General features: G+C 52.5%; 1 protein-coding gene across 1 annotated transcript; it reads right to left on the bottom strand.

Moving 5' to 3' along the window:
- Positions 1–7,032: 7,032 nt before the first annotated feature.
- RHO (rhodopsin) lies at positions 7,033–11,922 on the bottom strand. Its single transcript, XM_004702378.2, has 5 exons — positions 11,562–11,922; positions 9,829–9,997; positions 8,240–8,405; positions 7,887–8,126; positions 7,033–7,140 (listed from the first exon to the last, which is right to left on the bottom strand). Exons 1-5 carry the CDS (start codon positions 11,920–11,922, stop codon positions 7,033–7,035), a joined length of 1,044 nt encoding a protein of 347 aa, XP_004702435.1.
- Positions 11,923–22,293: the final 10,371 nt, after the last annotated feature.

Raw genomic sequence — 22,293 nt, 5'->3', positions numbered from 1 at the left:
TTGCCCTGTGTTCTCCCAGAACTTCCATCAAGATGGGCCCTTGGGCATCCCCCCAAGTCGTCACCTTAACTGCTGGGCTGTCTAGGCACCTCTTGGATTGAACCTTGTTTTTGGAAGGGCCCCTGTGGCAACTACATCATCTCAAGTTAACTTGATAAATCAGTGTAGGCCACAGCCTGAGGGTGCTTCCTTGTGGGTGTGTTCCTTCTCATGAGGATTCTGGGAACCTCCTCTCTCTGGAGGTGGGCCACACGCTCTCTGCTTCACCTTCCTGTTGACAAGCCATGTGGGGCCAAGCTGAGACCTGAGGGAGCCATGCGGCAGAGACCTGCACCAGCCCTGTGATGCTCCCACCACCATTGGATCCACAAAACTTTTCACCCACCCACCTGTGATCTTCTGGCATTCTGCATCATTGCATGTGGCTGCATGAGTCTGAAGAGATTTATGGACGGGTATCGGACGTATGGAGTCGTATCAGACTTACAGACTTGATCTGACTGGGCTGGGGTGTTTTCTTGATATACAATTATTCTTTGATATAAAGCCCTTTGTTATGCATATATGAGTGTCCCTGGATTTGTTTCTCTAGATAACACGCCCCCTAGTAAGAGTAAGGGGAGGTATGTTACTGAGAGGACTTGGCTGCAGCCGCCCACAGGGGGCCACGGAGACGTGCTTAAACAAGGTTTGTTTGGAATGAACCTACCACAGACGTATGAGCTGGGAAACCCAGTAGTGATACTTTTTGACTTAGCCTCTTTTAAAAAAATTTTGTTGTTTTATTTCTTTTTTAATGAATTTTTTATTGTAAATTAGGTGGGGGAAGAGTTCCATTTCGGACCATCAGCTTTGCATCCAACCGTTCAAACCACTCATCACCACCCCCAGCAACAAACCCTTCAGTTTGGCCCTGGGTTTTTTTTTCATTATGACTCAGGGCTGTATTCTATCCCCTCCCTGCTCTCCCCGCCCCTGGTTTTCACTTCTCCCTCTTATGAATCTCCCTCCTCCTTTTCACCCCCCTTTGGAGGTTGAACGGCCCTTTCAAAGGGGTCACTCGATTCATAACTAGCAAAATGACAGTGATGAAGTATCATCAAAAATAATTTTATGGTTGGGGGGTCACCACGACATGAAGAACTGTATTAAGGGGCTGAGGCATTAGGAAGTTGAGAACCACTGTTCTAGTGTGTTGCTTTATCTTCCCACATTTGCTGCCCGCCCTCCCCTTGGGAGCGGCCACAGTCTGTTCCCTTTGGTAACCAAGTCTTCTTCGACTTGGTTTTCACCCTTGTAGCAGCAGCAGTCAGCAGTAGCCTGTTGTGATTGATTAACTTTACTCAGCATAATGTTCGCCAGGTGCGTCCATACCCAAGGTGTTTTGTGGCTTCATCAGTGTTTTTCAGCAACGCGTAGCATTCCATTGTGTGTGCGTGCCAGAGCTTCTTTACTCGTCCTTCTCCTGCTCGGCTGGCCTTTGCGTCGTTTCCAACTTCTTGCTGTCGTGAACATGGGAGCTCACGTGTCTGTTCATGTTATGACTCTTACTTCTTTAGGGGATCGACCCAGCAGGGATACTGCTGGCTTGTATGGAATTTCTATTCCCATGTGTGTGAGGCATCACCATATTGCTTTCCAAGATGGTCGTCCGTGTTAACAGACCCACCAGCAGTGTAGGAGAGTTTCAATCTCTCCACACCCTCTCCAGCATTTGTTGTTTTCTGGTTTTATCCCCCTCTTTTAATGGGGCTGCCACTGTTAGTGTAATGGTTCATTGTTGCTTTGATCTCCATCTCCCAGATGGCTAATGAATCTGAGCAATTTTTTCATCCGTTTGTTAGCCATTTGGATGTCATTTTTAGTGAACTGCCTGTTCATGTCCCTTGTCCACTTTTTAATTGGATTACTCATTTATTTCCTATTGAGTTATGCTGTTTTCTATAGATTTTAGAGAGTGGTCCCTTGTCTGTTGTGTCATTGCTGGATTTTTCCCCAGCCCATGGATTCTCTTTTTACTCTTTGGATGAAATTTTTTGATGTACATAAGTATCTTGTAAGTCCCAGTCATCTATTTTTTCTTCTATGGTGTGTGTGCTTCGTTATGTCTGATAGTATGTCTATGCCCTGAAATAGGACCCTTCAGTTTGTCCCTGTTTGTTTGTTTATGATGGTCTTTATAGCTGTGGGATTTAGTTAGGACTTTGACCCATCTTGAACTCATTTTGGTACACAGGGTGAGGTATGGGTTCTATTTCATGCAGATGGAGATCAATTTTGCCAGCACCATTTGTTGAAGAGACTGTCTTTTTCCCATTTAATGTCTTTTGGCCCTTCATCAAAGACCATTTGTCCGCAGGTGGACAGATTTGTTTGAGTTTTATATCCTGTTCCCTTGGTTTATACATCTATCATTGTACCAGTGCTAGTTTTGTTTTTTGTTTTATTACTGTGGCTGTGTAATAGGTTTTGAGGTCAGGTAGTGACCTCTCATTTTGTTTTTATTCTTTAAAAAAATTTTTTTTTAATTCCTGGGTCTCTTCCCTTTGCATATAAAGTTAGCAATTAGTTTTTCCATTTTTTTTAAAAGACTGGAGTTGCATATTTGTAGATCTCCTTGGGTAGTACTGACATTTTCAAAATGTTAAGCCTTCCTATCCATGAACATGGAATGTTCTTTCATTTATGTGGCTCTCTGTTGTTTTCTTGGAGTAGCATTCTGTAGTTTTCTTTGAAGAAATCTTTTGCTTCTCTGGCTGTTTATTGCTAGTATTTGCTGTTTTATTTAAACAAGAAAAGGCCAAAGTTCAGAGAAGCCCTGCATTTAGTTAGGTTTCCTGAATTCAGACCGTGGGGATTCACCTGGGAGCCCTCTAATATAATTTGTAAGATACTAGCTCTAACAGAGACTGCAAAACAACAGCCGCTTAAACAAGAAACTCTGAAGCCATTATCTTATAAAGCCATTCACGTGGAAGGTATCCAGGGCTGGCAAAGCAGCATTGCAGACCTGGGCTTCCTCTCTCTTTCTGCTCTGTCACTCTCTGCAGCGTCTACCTCCTGCTCCAATAGAGCTGCTGCAGCTCCTGACATCCACTGTCCAGTCAGCAGGAAGGACCGAAGGGACTGGAGGCAGTCTCTGTTCTTTGAAATGCACGCTCAGAGGCTGCACACACTGCTCTGAATACGTGGCAGCGGCCAGACCTTGATCTCCCACCACCCTGTGTGCCAGAGAGGCTGGGTGACCCAGTCTTGCCCTGGGCGACAAAGTGCTCAGCTAGAGCTCGGGTGCTATGACGAAAGGAAGAAAGAGGAATGTATATTGAGGCTCTCTGCAATGTACCCCTTTGTCTATCTGCTACCAAGCCGGAGGCTGCTTCCTTTGAACTGGCTGCCTCCCTGGGAAGGGATCTCACATTTATTGAAAACATACTGTGGGATTCATCCTTTACACCAATCATCTCAACTACTTTGGACTGTACTCAGTGGGATGATTCTCCACTGCCCAGCTGAGGGGCCTGAGAGATTCAGAGACTTGACCCCAAGGTCGTGCTACTGTCAGGAGTGCCTGGTTTTCTACTGGGGCACAGGCTGGGGACACGGCACAGTCACCAGCAGCAACATCAAGCCTGGTGGCTGCTGACCGACCGAGGGCCTCATTCTGTCTCCTCCCAGAGGATGGGCCTGAGACTGGCCAGGTCACTGCTCGGGTTGGTTTGATTGAAGCTACAGTCAGAAACAGCAGGTGCTTAATCCACCTGACGGGCTGGAGAGGGCCTGTGCTCCTTGCCCGCTGTAAGTCAGAGGCACTTGCTTTTTGCATTGAGACCACAGGTGCCCAACCAGTGACTGTCAAATGATTCTAAGCTAAGGAGGTACAGAGGCTTTCTGAGATGGCTCTTGTGTTAGAGTGGATTCCCACCACCACCACCACTACCACCACCACTCCCCCCAGGGTAGGAGGCGAAGTGGGGCCAGGGGAGTGCTGGGAAGGAGCTGCCTGCAGGGCAGGGCAGCTGAAATGTCACTATCTTTCCCTTCAACCTCTGGGCCACTGTTGGTTCTGCCCACCTGTCTCCTGCCTACCTCTTGTACCTCCTCCTTCTGGCCATCCCACCCCTGGGTCTCCTTCAGGGGAACCTACCTCTCCCAACTCTCAGACCGTTTGGTTTCAGTGGGGTTAACGCTTCTGGGCTGCAGGAATGATCATGTGAGCTGGCACAGCCAATCCGGGGAAGGCTCTCCATCCCCCAGCCACAGTGATAAGTTTAGACAGGTGCATGTGACCAAGGCCTGGTCAATGAGAGCTCTACCTGAGATCTTTTCTGGAACCAACGGGGAGGAGCAACCTTCTGTCTGCAGGCTGGGACGCTGGACTAAGGTGGTTATTTGTGCCACCTCTAGGCACCAGCCCGCCTGACAATGAAGCCGGCACAGGGAAAAGGGGGTATGCGTGGGGATGGGAGTGACCCTGGGGACATCTTCAGAACCTCTGCAAACAGCTGTGCTCAAAGCCCTGGCCTCTTCTTATGTCTGAGCCACACTCCCCTCTTTTGTTTCAGCCTCCCTACATCGAATGCCTTGTCACTTGCCACCAAAGGACTCCTGACTGGCATCACCTGGTGAGACAGCGCAGTCAAGGGCAACAATTGAGACCCTATGTGCCTCTTGCCTTTGCCCCACCACAGCACTGGAATCTCCCCATCCCTGCCCCCTCCCTCCCGGCCCATCTTGGAGGACGGGAGTGGCCCTGGAGACCCATTCTTCCGTCCTGTTGGCCTTGCAGATGGGCTTTAGGACAGGCATGCCACAAGTTCCCTCCATCTGCTGATGCCTCAAGTCCAGTTTCCCCCAACCGCCTCTGTAAGACTCCCTTTATGCACTGTCATCGAGTCGATTCCGACCCAGCAACCGTGGACAGTTTCTGAGGCTGCAAAGCTTTTACAGGAGCAGCGGGTGGGTTCGAACCACTGACCTTTCAGTTAGCTTACCAGACCGCACCACTGAAACTCTTCGTACATTCCCTTTAGAAGGGTCCAAACCCACCAAAACCCACTGCTGTCAAGTTGATTCTGACTCGTTCCAGGGCTTCTGAGATTGTGAATCTTGACAGGAGCCTCAGCTTTGTCCCTTGAAGAGGCTGGCAGATTTGAACATGAACCTTGCGCTCAGCAGGCCAACACGTAGGGGGTTGTAAAAATAAAACAAAAACCACAAACCCAAACTCACTGCCTTCGAGTCCATGCCGACACGTAGCAAGGCGGTAAGGCAGGTCGAACCGCCCCTGCGGGTTTCTGAGATGTAACTCTCTCCGGGAGTAGAAAGCCCGAGAAGCTGGTGGTTTCCAGCTGATGACCGCAGTTAGCCGCGCAGTGCATAGCCACTGTGCCACTGGACTCCTGTTAGGGGCTCAGAGAGGTAGAAAATACTTGCTTGCAGTTTCATGGGTCACTTAAGTCTGGGTGACTCCAAAGTGGAGGTGCTCCCTGTTCCTGGGACTGCTTCTCCCTCCCCCAGCCCCACCCCACCTCTGTTCCCAGGGGCTCTGAGCAGCTGTGCTCTGCTGGCTGCCCAATCCAGACATTCCAGGGCCTAGCACCAGGTGGAAGCAGCCCGTTTCAATTCATCCCGCACACAAGATGCTTAAGAGGAACAAAAGCCACCAGCCATTAACATGAAGCGTAAGAAGCTGCACTTTTAATGTCTTGGGTTGCCTTTGTCCCCAGGCAGAGCTGGGGAGAGCTAGAGCTTCCGGCTTTGGTAATGGGAGGTGGGAGTCACTGCAGCAGCTCCAGTCTGACTCCCTCGAGTTCTGGCAGGCTTGGAAGCCCTGACTCTCGTGGGAATGGACCAGCAGCTGCTGGAGACAGGGCCATGTCCACCAGGGGAGCTGCCACCTGAAACTGAGCACCCACCTGCAGGGAACATGGGCCCAGTGGAACCTCCCACGGGGGGTTGCTAAGCTCTGTGAGACAACAGGACCTTAGGGAATGCAGCTCTTCATTAAACGTGGGCAGGTGGGCATGGCTTCTAGAAGCTCCATGCTGACCCAGAGACCTTGTGGATTGGGAGCTGGGCTCCAAGGAGCAGCTGTTTTCCAGAAGCTTTGAGAAAGGCCTGCTGAGGGAGACACCGGGCCTGGGGTTGCCGTGGGAGATGAGACCTGGGCCTTGGCCCCAGATGCCAGACCCCTGATGCTGTTTATTTGACTGTCCCTTCCCGGAGCCGGATTCCCAGTCCTGGCATGGCCTTGAATGTCTGACTAATTGTCTGACAACCTGATGCGGCCGATGGAAACCCCATTGTGTGGGTACTCAATCTGCAAAGGATCCCTATCAAGAGGAGGCGATCACAGTAATGGATTAACCACATTAATTGGTATTATGAAGGACATCAACTACAGGCTGTCCCTTACCGTTTACATCTCCTTATAGTTTACAAAGTGCTTACAGGGCAGCGCACACACGCACATCCGACCTTCACAGCAGCCTGGGAGACAGCAGGCCAGAAGTGGGTTCCTGCTCGATGGGGGACAGAGAGAAAGCCCTGCCCACGCTCACGCAGCCAAAGGGATGAGCTACTCTCACCAAGGTGGTCTTGAGAGGACAGGCAGGGTTTCCCTTCCTGCTCCCATTCCTCCATTCACGCCTCCATCCATTCCTTCCTTGGGCCACCAAGCATTTATTATGTACCTACTGTGTGCCCCTCTTGGTGCTAGACACTTATCCCTAAGCTGGGACACGTTTCCAGAGAGCCAGAGTCCTTGTCCTGAGAGATAAGGGTGCAGGGGACAGGTCCTGCCAGCCCCAGGGACTCCAGGCTGGGGTCTTGATATGTGTCCCTGCTCGGGATAACCCCACTGAGGGGAGGGTGGCTTCATTGTTCTTTCATTAGGTCTCTATTTTTCTTTTTCTTTTAATCAGGGAGCCTGTGTGGCCTGGCTCCCACAGGTGCCCTCCTGATGGGGGGCTCTGAGCCAGGGCGGGTGTGGGGTGTGGTTCTCCTACAGCAGGGCAGAGTCCCAGGCAGGGCTCAGGCTGGGGCCACCTGGCTGGTCTCCGTCTTAGAGACCGTGGTGGCCTCTTCCTCCCCGAAGGGGTTCTTCCCGCAGCAGATGGTGGTGAGCATGCAGTTCCGGAACTGGAAGGCAAGGAGGGTGTGGGTCAGCGCCGGGGGTTTCCATGAGGGCCCCAGCAGATGGCTCAGGGTGGACATTGGCTTCTAGTTCCTCCCCCGATTCTTGGATTCTGCCCCTCAGCCATCTCCACTCCCCTCTCACTTGGCTCACCTGAGGGCACCTGCTCAGCACAAAGGATCGACATGCCCCCCACCCACCCCCATGCCAGGGACCGAACCCCAGATGCCATCACTGGAAGCAAGCGAGAGACTCAAGGCCAGCACTTCCCGCCCACTGTCTGTCTGAGGAGGAGGAAGCAGACGCGATGGGCCCCAGGTCACACAGCTAGAAAGTGGCCAAGGGATTTGAACCCAGGCCCCAGCCCAAAGACGTGATCTGTCCTTCTGGAAGCATGGATCCCACCGGGAAACCGCTAGACGCTGGAACCCTTCCAGATCTGGCCTCAGAATGAGACTTCGGAGCTTCCAGTTCGGCTTCTCTGAAACTGACACTGCCCCAAGTCTTCGGACTTGAGACACTCTCAGCCGTAGAGCAGGCCTCCCACCATCTGGACCAGCACTGCCCGAGCCCAAGAAAGAGCGCCAGCACCCTCTGGAAGGCTGGTCCAAAATTCAGATGCCTGGGCCTGCCTCAAAAGGTTCTGATACAGTGTGTCCCGGTGAGGCTGCCACCCCGTGGTACACACCCACCTCCCTGCCCCCATCGCCCAGATTGGCAGCCTGAGCCTCCCGCCCCTGCCCTCAGGCACCTGCTTGTTCATCATGATGTAGATGACTGGGTTGTAGATGGAGGAGGTCTTAGCGAAGAAGGCCGGGAAGGTCATGAAGATGGGGCCGAAGTTGGAGCCCTGGTGGGTGAAGATGTAGAAGGCCACGCTCGCATAGGGCACCCAGCAGATCAGGAACGCGATGACCATGATGATGACCATGCGGGTGACCTCCTTCTCTGCCTTCTGGGTGGTGGCCGACTCCTGCTGCTGGGCAGCTGCCTGCAGGGGGAGAGGCCTGGCATCCAGATGGGCTCCTAGCACGTTGCTGGCCACCGAGAAGGGAGACACGGCTGGGCCCTCGGGGCTGAGGCCGTCCCCCCGAGCGCACGTACCTCCTTGACCGTGAAGACCAGCTGGCCGTAGCAGAAGAAGATGATGATCATGGGGATCGTAAAATGGACGATGAACATGTAGATGACAAAAGACTCGTTGTTGACCTCGGGCTTGAGTGTGTAGTAGTCGATACCGCAGGAGCACTGCATGCCTTCCGGGATGTACCTGGCGCCGGGCAGGGGGAGCTCACTCAGGAGGACCCACAGGCAGAATGCTGCCTCTGCTCCCATAGCTTAGTGGGGTCCCATGCCAGCCCCTGCCCCTCGCTGCCTCACACTCTTCTACTCTAAATTGGGGAAAATGAAATATCTCCCCAGCTGGGTGATTGATGGTGCGGTTCAACCAACTGAAGTGAGGGAGTCCCACGCACCTTGTGGAAAACCATGTGGTAGCTGTGTGGTCAGAAGAGACTGCCCAGCCTCTGGCCCAGGAGGCTTCCAGCAGTACCCAGTGACCCTGAATCTTGCTGTACAAGTTGGCCTGCCCGGCCCCTGTTCTTTGTCTTCCTCAGACCAACTGTCTCCCCGGGTGGTCTCAGGCTCCACAGGGTATAAATTGCAGCCAAAGGGAAAATCCCTCAGTTTGTAAAAATCGGACTGTCTCTAGCGACAAGGTAAGAGTGTTTCCTAGGCCAGAGATGGGCAGACAAATGGAGCACACAGGGGGATTGTGTGCTGTTTCTGAGAGTGCGCAGCCAGGGCAGATGGTGCGGGTGTTTCGTGGTTTCTGAGGACGGAGAAATTGTCTGCGGTATGTCTGTCTCTGGGATGTCTGTCTCCAGAAAGCAGACAGCAGGGAAAAAGGTGGGGAGAGGGGGTGGGGTTCTGAGTTGTCAAGGGGGCAGAAATGGACCCTGGGACGATTGGAGGGGGATGAAGGGAGGGGAGAGTGGGATGTTTGTGGAAGCAGAAAGCCCAGGAGCCCCCAGGAGCCCTGTCTTCTTGGATCATAGTCTCGAGTCCCCGACTGTGGACTGGGTGCCCCCTGTGCCCCCACTGCCTCATCTGGAACCAAGGCCTGAGACAAGTTCCTAGTGGCCAATGCCACCATGTCCTCCCTCCTCCCTCCTGTTCAGATCCAAGGTCAGGGCCGCCCATGGAACACTGGGCCAAAGAGGATTGGAATGGGCCATGGCTTAGTTGAGGATTAGGGGCAAAGTCAAGGTGAAGTGTTGGGGCATCTTAGATTCTCCTTGACCAGGGGGCTTAGGGGCTAGGACCCATCTCCATGGCAACACCAGGATCTGTTCCTTTGCCCCTCCTACCCTGAGCCCTGGTGGTGGAGTGGGTTGCTCACTGAGCTGCTAACTGCAGTTTGAGTGCACCAGCGCCTCGAAGGGAGAAAGATGAGGCTTTTTGCTGCTGTAAAGATTTACACCCTTGGAAACCCAAAGAGGAAGCTCTACTCTGCCCTATAGGGCCACTACGGATCAGAAGCGGCCTGATGCCCCTACCCTGGGACACTTGTTGGGGGTGGGGTAGGTAGCAGGGGTATTCAGGGCAGGGGCATAGGAGCTAGGTCTCTAGAGACAGACAGGCCTGGGTTTGAGTCCTGACAGGGGGCCCTTCCCTTCTGCTTAGCCTGTTACCTGGACCAGCCGGCAAGAGGCGGTGCGGCGCAGGCCAGAGCCATGACCCAGGTCAGGCCGACACCCATGATGGCGTGGTTCTCCCCGAAGCGGAAATTGCTCATGGGCTTACACACCACCACGTACCGCTCGATGGCCAGGACCACCAAGGACCAGAGGGCGATTTCACCTGCAAGGTAGTCAATGGGCAGTCAGCAGGGGCTCTGCCTGTCTATGGAGGAACACTGCTTTGCGAGGCGGATAGTCAGCCTCAGGACACTGAACCTGAAGTAGCTGCAGAACCCTGTAGGGAGACCTTACAGAAGAATGTGTCTATCCTGGTCACAGGCTGAGTACCGTAGGGGATGGAAGGCACTGGGAGCTTAGGGCCTCCCTCCCTTGCACTGGTTACCTCTCCCCCAGGGAAGTGGAAGAACCAGCCCCAGGACGCCCTCTCCTAGGGGCCAGGAAGGCTTGGGTGATGCTCTGTCCTGAAGAAAGAGGAGGAAATCATGATGGCATTCAGTCTGGGTCTCAGCGGCCCAGGGGGCTGTTTGTAGTTCACCAGCCAAACGGGGATGTTGAGACAGCCAGGGACGCTACTAATACCGAGTCCAGCATGACAGTTGTGAACTGGACTGACCCTGCAGAGAAGGGTCCACCTGACGACCCCCACCTTCCTGCCTGAGCCTGCGTGAACTGGGAGGGTTGAAAGATGCCAACGCCCAGTGATGGTCAGAGTCCCCAAGCATCCTGGACACTTGCGGGAAGGATGACATAGCAGAGCAGGCCACCCTGGCTTGGAATGACCTGCCTCCGGCCTCATTGGCCTGTGGTATGTCCCAGGAAGCAAGCATGGATCCAAGCTAGGAGACCCCAGCTCTGGTCTGCCCTGTCACCTCCCCTCTCCTGCTTCGGGACTCCATTATCCCCAAGGCACCCTACAGCTCTGCAGTCAAGTGAAAGACAACATCTCAGAGCAGTTTTGAAAGCTACAGATTGCCACGGGCCTATGAAAGGGGTTACTTCTGATGAGGATGAACTTGTCAACATGCGCCCACACACCCCAACCAACGATCCAGGCTGGAGGGGCACTCCCCGGCCCACCGCTGAGCACCAAGCAGAGCCTGGAGCAGGAGCCTCTGCAGGGAGGGCTTATTCAGCTCTGTCCCCAGTGCCCAGCCTGGGTCTGAGCCAGCGCAGCTGTTTCGAGGGCAGCAGAGACTTGGAGTTCAGAACCTGGTCTGAAGAGCCAGGAAGACCTGGGCACTCCAGCCTCGGCCTCCTTTGAGCCTCAGGTTCCTGGCAGTCAAATGGAACAGGGACCCCATTTCCAAGGGGACAAAGCAGGTTTACTGGCCTCTTTTCATCACTGACGATGTTTGTGGGTCTAGAAAAATGCACCCTTGGGGGCTGCAGAGCAGTTAACACCCTTGACTGCTAACCCCAGAGCTGGCGGTTCATGTCCCCCCCAGAGCAGCATGGAAGAAAGGCCTGGAGAGCTAGTTAAAAACAGACAAACAAAAAACCCATCCACTGACAACTGGGGAGCACAGCTCTCCTCAGACACACGCGGGGTCTCCATGCATCAGAGTCAAGTCCACTGCAACCATACAGGTATGGAGAGTGCTGTTGGCTCCACTGGAAGCAGGCCTCTTGGCCTCCCTCCCTCCCTGGGTCTGCGGCTTACCTCAAGCCCCTCCAGCGCCGCCCCCCACCCCCACTACCACCACCTGACTGCTTCCAGCCCTTACCACCCAAGGTGGCGAAGAAACCCTCCAGGTTGCATCCGGTGGGCCCGAAGACAAAGTATCCGTGCAGAGAGGTGTAGAGGGTGGTGGTGAAGCCCCCGAAGACCATGAAGAGGTCGGCCAAGGCCAGGTTGAGCAGGATGTAGTTGAGCGGCGTGCGCAGCTTCTTGTGCTGCACGGTCACGTAGAGCGTGAGGAAGTTGATGGGGAAGCCGAGCACGATGAGCATGAACATGTAGGCGGCCAGCATGGAGAACTGCCAGGGCTCTGCCAGGTAGTACTGCGGGTACTCGAAGGGGCTGCGCACCACGCCTGTCTTGTTGGAGAAGGGCACGTAGAAGTTCGGGCCCTCCGTCCCGTTCATGGCTGCGACCACGTCACCAGCCACCGGCGGGGAACTCTGTGCTCAGGACCCACCCACCCCCCACGCCAGACCCTTATAAATGACCTCCCTCCCTAAGCTTCTGACTGAATCAGCACCTGGGAGATTGGGGGCGATATTAATGATCTTAATCCTCACCTGCAACCAAAGGCTAATTGGCTTCCAACAGTGGCCAAGGTCACATGAGCCTGGGGTTGGCAGGGCAGGTGCTCAGGGCCTTGGGAATGGGGCAGGAGTTTCATATGTCCCAAGTGCCCCCACATCACTCTGGTGTCTTGGGCTGGAGCTAGGGCCATTCTGCTCCATGTCCATTGCTCCCTAAATTGAACACACTCCTGAGCTCACAGGGGCGGGGGCCCATTCCTTGTCCTTGATCAGTTACCTGTTCCTTAGCTCCCCTGATCCCTCCCAGGCTCACCTGTTCCCTGACCTGCACTTTAGGGTGGGGCGAATGCTGCCAGCTTCCTCACTCCCAGTGTCAAACTCCCAGGCCCTCACTAGGATGGTGTTGGGACCCACTGTCCCAGGGCTCACTAAGCATTTCTATGCAGGCCCCTGGACACACACAGGGTCAGGCCCGCCCAGAGGAGGAGGAGGGGCTGCAGAGGACTCTGTGGGACCTCCAGCCTCGGCCTCCTTTGAGCCTGTAGGAAGGGTGAGATCCCCGCTGAACGAGGGTGGGCACGAGCCCGTGCAGAAGGAAGCCGTTGGAAGACAGGGCTGAGCAGAGAGCAGATGCCCCAAGCTCAAGGCCTGAGGGTGGGGCCATTCATGGCCCAGGGGCAGGAGAAGGGCTGGGACTGGCTCTGACAGGCATTGAATACCAACTCCAGAAGCTAGCTTTACCCAGCCTGCTGCCATGAGACTGGCCTGAGCTGTCCTGAGGGCAGAAAGGGGGCGTATAGGACCAGCAGAGATGGGTAGGAGGGAGTGAGGGTAGAGGAGAGAGCTGGGGAGGGGTGACAAGAGTAGCCAGGAGGAGACTATGAGGCAGGCTCCGGTGGGGGCACCAAGTTGCCACCCTGCATGGGGCAAAGGTTACCCTGTCCTCTCAAAGATTCTAGCCTGGAAGACAGGTGAGACAGGAAACATGAGATGGACAGAGATGTGAGGCCGACAGGGCACTGCCCAGGGGCTTCTGTGGATGTTTGTCTTTGGTAGCCCTGGAGGGTGGGCCTGGGATGCTGCCTCACAGGAGCCCCCACGCACTGGTCTCAGGACAACGCCGGGGCTGTGACCTGTGTGTGCCTGCATGCAAGTGGCTGAGCATTGGCGAGAGCATCGTCTCTGTGAGCACTGAGGCACAAGGCTACCCCAGCTAGCAGGGAGCAAGGGCCAGCAAGGTGACGAATGAGGACGCGGGGTGGGCTTCCTTGTTGTATTTACATATATATTTACTGTACATGGACAAACACACCTATCTTCATATATTTATATATGTACATATCTATATTTATACCTATATATAATTTTTACTTTCCTTTTTTTTCCTCCTGTCCCAATATCATGTTTATCCATGTTCACCTCTCAGTAATTCCTCTCGAACACGTTTCAACTGATTAAACATCACCAGGAATGCTACACCCTTCTCACCATCAATTTTAGTACCTTTCCTATTCCCCTATCCCTGTCATTATTGGCTCACTGCTCCCCTCTCCCTGCCTCCTCCCCTCCCATGCCCTGCCCCGCCCTTGAATCTTTGGTCCCACCACTGTTTCCTTGGGATTGTTTATCCTGCCAATCTTAAATAGATAGACACCAAAAGGAAAAACGAGAATAAGAAAAAGGCCATGCACATAGTTCCAAGTGTCTCTGTTATCCTGACCCAGAGTAGATGAGAATCTCTCTGTTAAATAGCTAGCAGGCCTTGTTATAATCCATCAGTCCAATCCCCTTTTCTTTCTGGGTTCCATATCCCAGGGCTGCTTACCTGACAACTAACAACATGTATACCCTTTTAGTCCTCAGCATTTATGACTGAGGGGCATGCCTTCTACAAAACTGTTATTCCTGCAGTCAGGGATGGAGTGCTCGAGTGCCCCTCCCCAGCCCCTTTGCACCTCTAAACTTTCAATGTGGACCTGTTGCGAGTAACAGTTCAGATGGGGTGCCAAGTGCTGCCCCACCCCAAGTTAGAAGGCTGCATCCCGGATTCCTCAGGGACTTCATGGCTTTGCTCCCATTGCTGGTCTGTTGCCCTCCCCTCTTGGTTTGCCTCTGTATGGGTGGCTCAAACCGGCTGCGCTCCCTGAACTGCATCCTCAGTGCTGTCCTTTGTAGTGCTGTCATCCAGGGAGGGGACATCATGCCTTGAGCTGAAGCCAGACCTGCCAACCTCTCTGTGAAGGAGCTACTCTGAGCAGGAACATTGACCTCAAGAATTGGCTCACCAAAATGAGTTCTACTCTCTCTCTGCCTTTCCTGTGAGGATATAAGCAATACCCTCCCCTTGGTGGATTAGTGCCCTGGTCCCCTATTGTCATCTTATTTCTTTTGCCCCTCTGAGGGCCATAAAGGCCTATGAGAGGTGGGGGAAAGATGTCTTTCAGCACAGGCGCTATCTGCATCTTATTATTTTTCTTCTTTCTTTCTTTTTTGATGATTTATGCATCACTGAGTTAGCTCTGGCTCTTGCCAGAGTATTGTTCCTCAGCCCGGGAACTGTACAATATGTGCATTTTCCCTATGCTCATCCTGATGTTTGAACTGACCTTAGTGGACTCATGTTGTACTTGCCCTTGTGTGCTTGGTTAACTTCACTCAGCATAATATTTTCCAACCCTTTCTACAAGACAAGGTGCTTTATCTTTTCATGACTGTTTTTTTAGGGATGCATAGTACTCCATAGTGTGTCTATACAGTGGTTTTTAATCCATTCGTCTATTGATGGAAATTTAGGTTGTTTCCAATTCTTTACAACTGTGAACTGCGCAGCGATGACCATTGAAGCACAGATATCTGGTCATGGTCTGTTTCTAATTTCTTCTGGGTATATGCCCAGCAGTGGAATTGATGGGTCCTGGATAACTTGATTTCCCTCTGTTTTAGGTATCGCCAAATTGTTTTTCACAGTGGCTATATGTATCTACAAGACCACCAGCAGTGAATGAGAGTTCCTGTCTCACCACACCCCCTCCAACATTTGTTGCTTTCTGATTTTTTGAATTGGGCTACCTTTGTGGGTGTTAGGTGGGATCTCATCGTTGCTTTAATTTACATTTCTCTGATGGCTAATGATTGGGAACATTTTCTCATATGTTTATTGGTCATTTGGTTTCCTCCCTTGTGAATCTTCTGTTCAAGTCTTTTGCCCACCTCCGCAGTGGGCAATTGTTTTGTTTTTTCTTATTGTGAGCTTGCAGAATTCTGTAGGTTTTAGTAATAAGCACTTTGTCTGATATGTCATTGTTAAATATCTTTACCCAGTCTGTAAGCTCTCTTATTACTCTCTTTCCATATGAAGTTGGTAGTCAGTTTTTCCATTTCCTTGAAAAAAGATGATGGTATCTGTTTCAGGATTGTATTAAACTTATATAGTGCCTTAGGTCATTTTGACACCTTTACAATATTGAGTCTTCTGATCCACGAGCATGGGATATTTTTCCATTCGTGAAGGTGCCTTTTGGTTTCTTGTAATTATGTTCAGCAGTTTTCCTCACACAGATATTTTGGGGTTTTTTTGCATAGGAATATCGCTAGATATCTCAATTTATGTTTGGCTATTGTGAAGGGTACTGCCTTCTTGAGCTCCTTTTCTTTGATCTTATCTGATGTACAATTGACTTCAGCTTGTTGATCTTGTATCCTGCCACTCTACTATATTCCTCTATCGCTTCCAGCACTATGGAGCCTTTAGGATTTTCAATATATAAAATCATATCATCTGCAAATAATGAGTTTCACTTCTTCTTTCCCCAGATGAATACCTTTGATGTCCTTCCTTTGCCTGAGGTTATTAGCTAGGACCTCCAGGACCATTTTGAATAAAAGTGGGGACAAGGGGCATCCTTGTGTGGTCCCTTTTCAGTGGGAATGTTTTCGTCTTTTCGCCGTTGATTGTAACACTGGCTGTTGGATTTTCCTATATAGTTTTAAGAATATTGAGGTGATTTCATTCCAGTCCTATCTTCTTGAGTGTCTTCATTAGGAATGGGTGTTGAATGTTGTCAAATGCCCTTTCTGCACCTATTGGTATCGTCATGTGGTTCTTGTCATTTTTCTTATCAATGTGATGGATAATGTTGATAGGTTTTCGGATACTGAACCATCCTGCATCCCTGGTATGAATCCCACTTGGTCATGATGAATTATTTGTTTTATATACTTTTGTATTCTGTTGGCCAAGATATTGTTAAGGATTTTTGCATCAATGTTCATTGGAGATATCAGCCTGTAGTTCTCTATTCTTGTGGGATCCCTACCTGGGTTTGGTATCAGTGTTATACTAGCTTCATAGAATGTGTGGGAGTTTACTGTCCTTTGCTCTGCTCTGGGAGAGCTTGCATAGAATTGGTGTCAGCTTTTCTCTGAATGCTTGGTTGAATTCTCCTGGGAAGCCATCTGGGTTGGGACTTTTTTTAGTAGGTAGTTCCTTGATAACCTTATCTATTTCTTCTTTTGCTGTGGGTCTGTTCAGGTTCTTGACATCTAGATGAGATAATCTGAGGAGGGGATGTTTTTCCAAGTATTTGTCCATGTCTTCCAAGCTCCTAACTCTGCTTGTATAACATGCAGCCAAGGAGGCCTCTGGGAGGGTTAAGTTGAGCTGAGAACTGAATGGTGGGATGTGACCCAAAACCCAACACGCTGCCATAGAGTTGATTCTGACTCAAAACACAAAAACCCATTGCCATCAAGTGGATTCCAACTCATCAGACCCTATAAGATAGAGCGAACTGCCTCTGTGGGTTTCTGAGACTTTACAAGGAGCAGACAGCCTTTTCTTTCTCCCAAAGAGCAATGGTACATTCACTTGCATGCGTAACCCACTATACCACTACGACTTCTTTTTTGAGTCATAGCAACTCTATATGGGGTTTCCAAGGTTGTGAATATTTATGGGTGCAGGCAGCCTCATCTTTCTCCTGAGCAGTGGCTGGTGGGATTGAAGTCCCAACCTTAGGTTAGCAATTCAATAGTGCCAGCCAAGGAAAGAGTGCATCCAAGGCCCCGAGTCAGGAACAGAAGGTCACCAGGGTTAGTGTTACCATCAAAGAGACATCACTTCTGTTAGGGATTGAAATGTCCCCAAACTATAGGTTGCAAACCATAACCTCTATGCCTGTGGTTATCATCCCGTTTGGTAGTAGGTTGTCTTTGATGCTAATGAAGCAGGATTAGTCACTGAAGTGTAGTCAATTAAGATAGTCCTTCTAGGAGCCCTGGTGGTGAAGTGAAGTGGTTATATGTTGGGCTGCCACAAAGTCAGCAGTTTGAAACCACTAACCGCTCCTTGGGAGAAAGGCAGGGCTTTCTATATTCGAGAAAGGTTATAGTCTAGGAAACTCGCAGGGGCATAAGTCAGAATCGACTCAATGGCAGTGACTTTGTTTTTCGGGTTTTTTTCCTAGCCATCGTCCCTTACATGATGTAGTATAGATGCTAGCCTCTATGCCTGTAATTGGAATTCTCGTGCTGTGGTGGGTTACATGCTGGGCTGCTAGCTGCAAGGTTGGCTGTTCAAAACCACCAACTGCTCCGAGGAAGACGAGACTTTCACTCCCGCACAGAGTTACAGTTTCAGAAATCCACAGGGGTAGTTCTACTCTGTCCTAGAGGCCCCTGAGAGGTGGGATGAGCTCCATGACAATGATATGCCTGTTGCTATAACCCCGTTCTACAGGGAGTGCTCTGTTGTGCCAATGAACAGGATTCAGGTGGGGTGTGTTCTGAGTCTGCACCTTAGCAGAGGGTGTGAGCAAGTCGCCATCCTTTGTTTCCTTGGTGGCACGCCTGCATCTCCATCATCTTGGAAGCAGAAAGAATCTCAGGACCATCAAGAAAAAAAAGAAACCCCAGTGGAGCGCATTCAAAATCTCTATGTGAAGTGGCGGAGATCAGAGACACCGGAGACTGTGGCACAGAGACCATGGCACAGAGCCAAGGAACCAGACAAGACCAGAGACAGAGGCAAGCAGGTCATGAGACGGAACAGAGGAGCCATGCCAGGGCTTTATGAGACTGTGAGGCAGAGTCATGGGCTGGCTTTCTAACCCACAGAGGCCAAGGCCAAAGGACCACATCGCTGAGAGGCTAAGGACTGGAGAGAGACCTGGCTACTTACTGGTTGAGGCGAGATGTAACTGTATCCTCAACATTTTCTGATCCTGATTTGTGGCAATCTGTGTGTTAAGAGTTTACATTCTGGACACTCTGGCTTGCAAAAAGCTACGGATGGCAGTGACAGATTAAAATCCATTTGCAGGGTTCCCACATAGATTAAGCTTCCATTGAATTCTTTCTGATCATTAACCACGACATACATAATCCTGCCGTTGGTGGAGTGCCTTGAAAGGTAGATTACCTCCACCCCTCTCCAGCCAGCCCAGGGAGGGGCAGACTCTCTTGGGGCTTGCCTGGCTGTGTCTGAGATGGAGATCACTGTACTGGGGACGGTACTGGGAGTCACACAGTCGTGCCCAATAGTTGTGTCCGGACAGTCTTGGTTGGAAGGCCCTTCTATCTCTGCATAGGTACCCATCATGGTCCAGTTCCTGTTTCTGTGATGTCCTGATCTGCCACCATTCATGAATGTGTTTCTTGTGCTCTCCTCTGCCTCACTGAACCAGCATCCCAACGGTGAATCCTTAAATGCCACTTTGACCTCGTGCTCACAGCCTCCCTCATCAGGCTGTGTCTGTCCCTTTAAAATTTAATATTCTCCTTCAATTATATTTGCGATGGGGCTCTCTTGTCCCCTACAACCCTGGTAACTTCCCTAATAAAGCCCCCGATCGTGAGTTCTGTCCGTGCGGTCTCGCGGCCACTGCAATGGACAGTCACAGGCAGCAGAGAGGAAGAGGGCGTGGGAGGAACGGGTGGTGTGAGAGAAGAAGGCTGGAGGGGGCTGCTGCTGGGCCTCTGCCTGTGGCTGGTGAGGCCTGGGTTCTGCTGAAGCCAGATTCTGCCCTGTATACCCAGACGCGCTCAGATAGGGCCCCGGGCTGTCTTCACAGTCACTGTTTGGAACTGAACGTAGGTGAAGCCAGCAAGGGAAGGAAGCAGAGAGCGGGAGAGAGGTGCCAGGCCACATGGTAATCCCCAAAGAACAGGAAACTGAAGAGACAAGAGATCCCCCAGAGCTGACACAGAGAGACGTCCCCCGGAGCTGACCTCCCCAATTCTGACTTGTGGCCCCTAAACTGGATAAGTGGTTTGTGAAAGCCCCAAGGCACCTCAATTATGCTGTCTCTCATAAGGTCTCCTCCCACCCTGGGGCTCCCGGGCCGGTCTGCTCAGACGATGCCTCCCCACTCCAGCCCACCGGGTGCTGGAGGTGTGTCCCGTGTCTGACGGGCTTTTCCCACAGGCAGACTGGCTTTCTCACAGGTCAGCAGTGCTGACCTCTCCGAGTGCTCGGGCCCAACGCTCACCAGGTCAAGCTGGAGTTTGACCCCTGCAAGCGCTGCCGTTGGAGGGGCACAGATTTCCCAGACAACACCGGCCTATACCCAGCTTCACCCTTGTGCCAGCTCTGGGCTGCCTCCACACCCACCTTCCCAGGGTTTTGAGTGAGTCTTGAGCGAAGGACAGGGTTGCCCCCTGTGGGTTTCCGAGACTGTAATTCTTTATGGGAGTAGAATGCCTTACCTGTCTCCTGCAGAGTGTCTGGTGGTTTTGAACTGCTGACCTTGTGGTTAGCAGCCCAATAAATAGCCACAGTGCCACCCAAGCTCCCCTGAAGCTGCTTGGAAGCATGTTATTTATACCTTGTTGAAGTGGCTTTGTGTCTATCTCCCAGAGGATCCTCGCACATCGCGAACAGTTTCCTTCATTACAAAGAGCTGGGACTTGTCTGTTTTGTTAGTCACATAGTAGGTGCTCCATAAACCCTTGGAGAAGGAAGATGGGCAGGTCTCAGTGAGCTGGGCCAGTTCTTTCCCTCAGTCTGTCTCTGTCTCCTCTGTAAGGCTCTTCATCCCCCCACTCCCACCATCTCTGAGAAGTTGAGGCTCTGTATCTGAAAAGCAGGATAAAAAATGCTGCTTTTTTAACAACAACAAAAAAATCTTTGTTGAGAGCCGCAGGCCGGGAGAGAGAGCTGGCAGGGTGGCAAGGTGTCACCGAGTCTGACCGCCTAGCCGTAGGAGGAGACACGGAGGCCCAAAGTCTCAGACTGGGCTGGACCTTGAAACATACAACTCACCCTACTTCTCAACTGCTTCCTGGGTGGCCTGGCCTGGCCCCCTGACCGTGATGGGAGACAAAACCCAAACCCACGGCTGTCAGGTTGGTTCTGATCATAGTGACCCTATCTCAGGCTTCCTAGCCTGAGTTTTTAGGGGGAGCACATAGCCTCCTCTTTCTTTTGCAGAATGGCTAGTGGGTGGGTCAGCCAATGCTTCCCCCAGCATGCCGCCAGAGTGCCTGGCCCTGGGAGACTTAGACAGCTGCACAGGGGTGCTGTCAGGTAGTCCTGGGTGAAGTGGCTGCTGCCCAGAGGGGTGGACCAGTCGCCAAGGTCCCCAGATGTCCTGTTGGACCTCTTTGGACCTCAGTTGTCTCAGACCTTGGAGGGTCCATGCCTACAGGAAACGAACCTCCTTCCTTGCTGCCCTGCCCCTCCCCCAGACCCACCAGAGATCTTCAGGCTGCTGTACAACCACCCTGGATGGGCACACCCTTTGCACATGCACTTGTCCTGGGGGTTAGAGACACACACAGGCCTTACTCAGCCAGCACCTCGTTCCCTTTACTCGGTTGTCCCACTCTGTACAATGGGAATCCTAGCCATGCCTACCTCCCAGGGCTGCGGTGGAGCTTAGTGGCTGCTCAATATGCCTCGCTGGCAGCACCATTGGTGTCAGTCCACCATGCTCTGCCTTGGGGAGGACGCCCAAGCCACCTGGCAAACCAGGCCCCACACCTACCACTTCCCATCTCCACAGCACCCGTCTCACTCAGCAGCAGTCTATTTGTCCCTTCACTGCCTGCCCCCCTCACTCTGCAGAGCAGTGCTGCCGCCCCAGCTCCTGACCCGGAAAGCCCTAACCCTCCTGAGCCCAGTGAGGTGGGGCTGCTCCCTGGCAGACCACTGAGGAGGCAGGGCTGAGCAGTTCCAGCTCCGCAGCACAGGTGACCCTGCATCCCACGCCTGGATCACTTTAAGTCCTAGCTCTTTCTGCTCCAGTAGCAAGCTAGAGCCACAGGGCCCTCTGGGAAGGCAGGCTACGTTGGAGCTTCAAGGGGACTGTGGCTCCAAGCCCAGCCTCAGGGAGCCCTAATGCAGGCTCTGACTCCACCCTCGGGGGATTAGGGTTTAGCTGGGGGGCCCAAATAGCCACCAAGCCTCTGCACCTGTGCCTGAAAGGGCTGCTCTGTCAGCATCTTGCCCTCCTCCACCTGCCTCCTCTGGGGAGGGGACTCAGCCCTGCCTGGCCCATCGATGATCAGGAAGGGCAAGGAAAAGAGAAAAGCCAGTTCTTCTTCCTCTCCCAGCCCCTCCCTCTTCGCCAACTTTAACCAAACACCGGCTAGGCTAGGCTCCAGGCCCTGACTCAGCGCTGTGAGCCCCCCTCCCCTGAGAGAGCTCCTGGTCTTGGGGGGCAACGGACAGGAGAGAAAGCCACAGCCTAGGGAGATCCTGGGCCCAGATGATGAGGAGGGGCCAGCTGGCAGCCCTGGGCCTTCATGGGAAAGGTGGCCAGCAGAGGAACCGGGATAGCTGGTAGGAGCAGGTGCCTCCTCCCATCTCTGGCTGCCACAGTGGGAGGTCTGCTTGTCCTTGCCCTTGTACACGTGCAGAGGGGCATATGAGCCACTAGGGGCTCCTGGGTCCCAGCAGCCTTGCTGGGGATGGGCCAGAGGCAGAGCCCTCTGGGTGCAGTCCCCAAACCTATTCCTCCTTACTTCCTCCTCTCCTTCAGAGAAGAGGCCTGGCAGCCCCAGGCACAGCAGTCCTCCCCCTGAGTCCCTTTCCTCCTGAGCTAAGTGGACATCTCAGGAAGCCCAGCAGGGCCTCCCCTAGGAAACTGGAGGGTGCTCAAGGCCAGTACTCTTACGCCTCATCCCCAGGTGGGGAGGTGGAGGCACAGAACTGTCAGTGGCTAGGGTGCCAAAGCCTGAGCTTAGGACTGCAGTGGGCAAGTCCCACCCAGGTCAGGGACATGGCAGGCTGTGGGGCGCACAGCTCCT

Source organism: Echinops telfairi, unplaced genomic scaffold, assembly GCF_000313985.2.
Source record: "Echinops telfairi isolate 266 unplaced genomic scaffold, ASM31398v2 ScPeMD7_31;HRSCAF=116, whole genome shotgun sequence".
Lineage (NCBI taxonomy): Eukaryota > Metazoa > Chordata > Mammalia > Afrosoricida > Tenrecidae > Echinops > Echinops telfairi.
The sequence above is the reverse complement of the archived record's forward strand: the minus strand, read 5'-3'. Positions and strand labels throughout refer to the sequence as shown.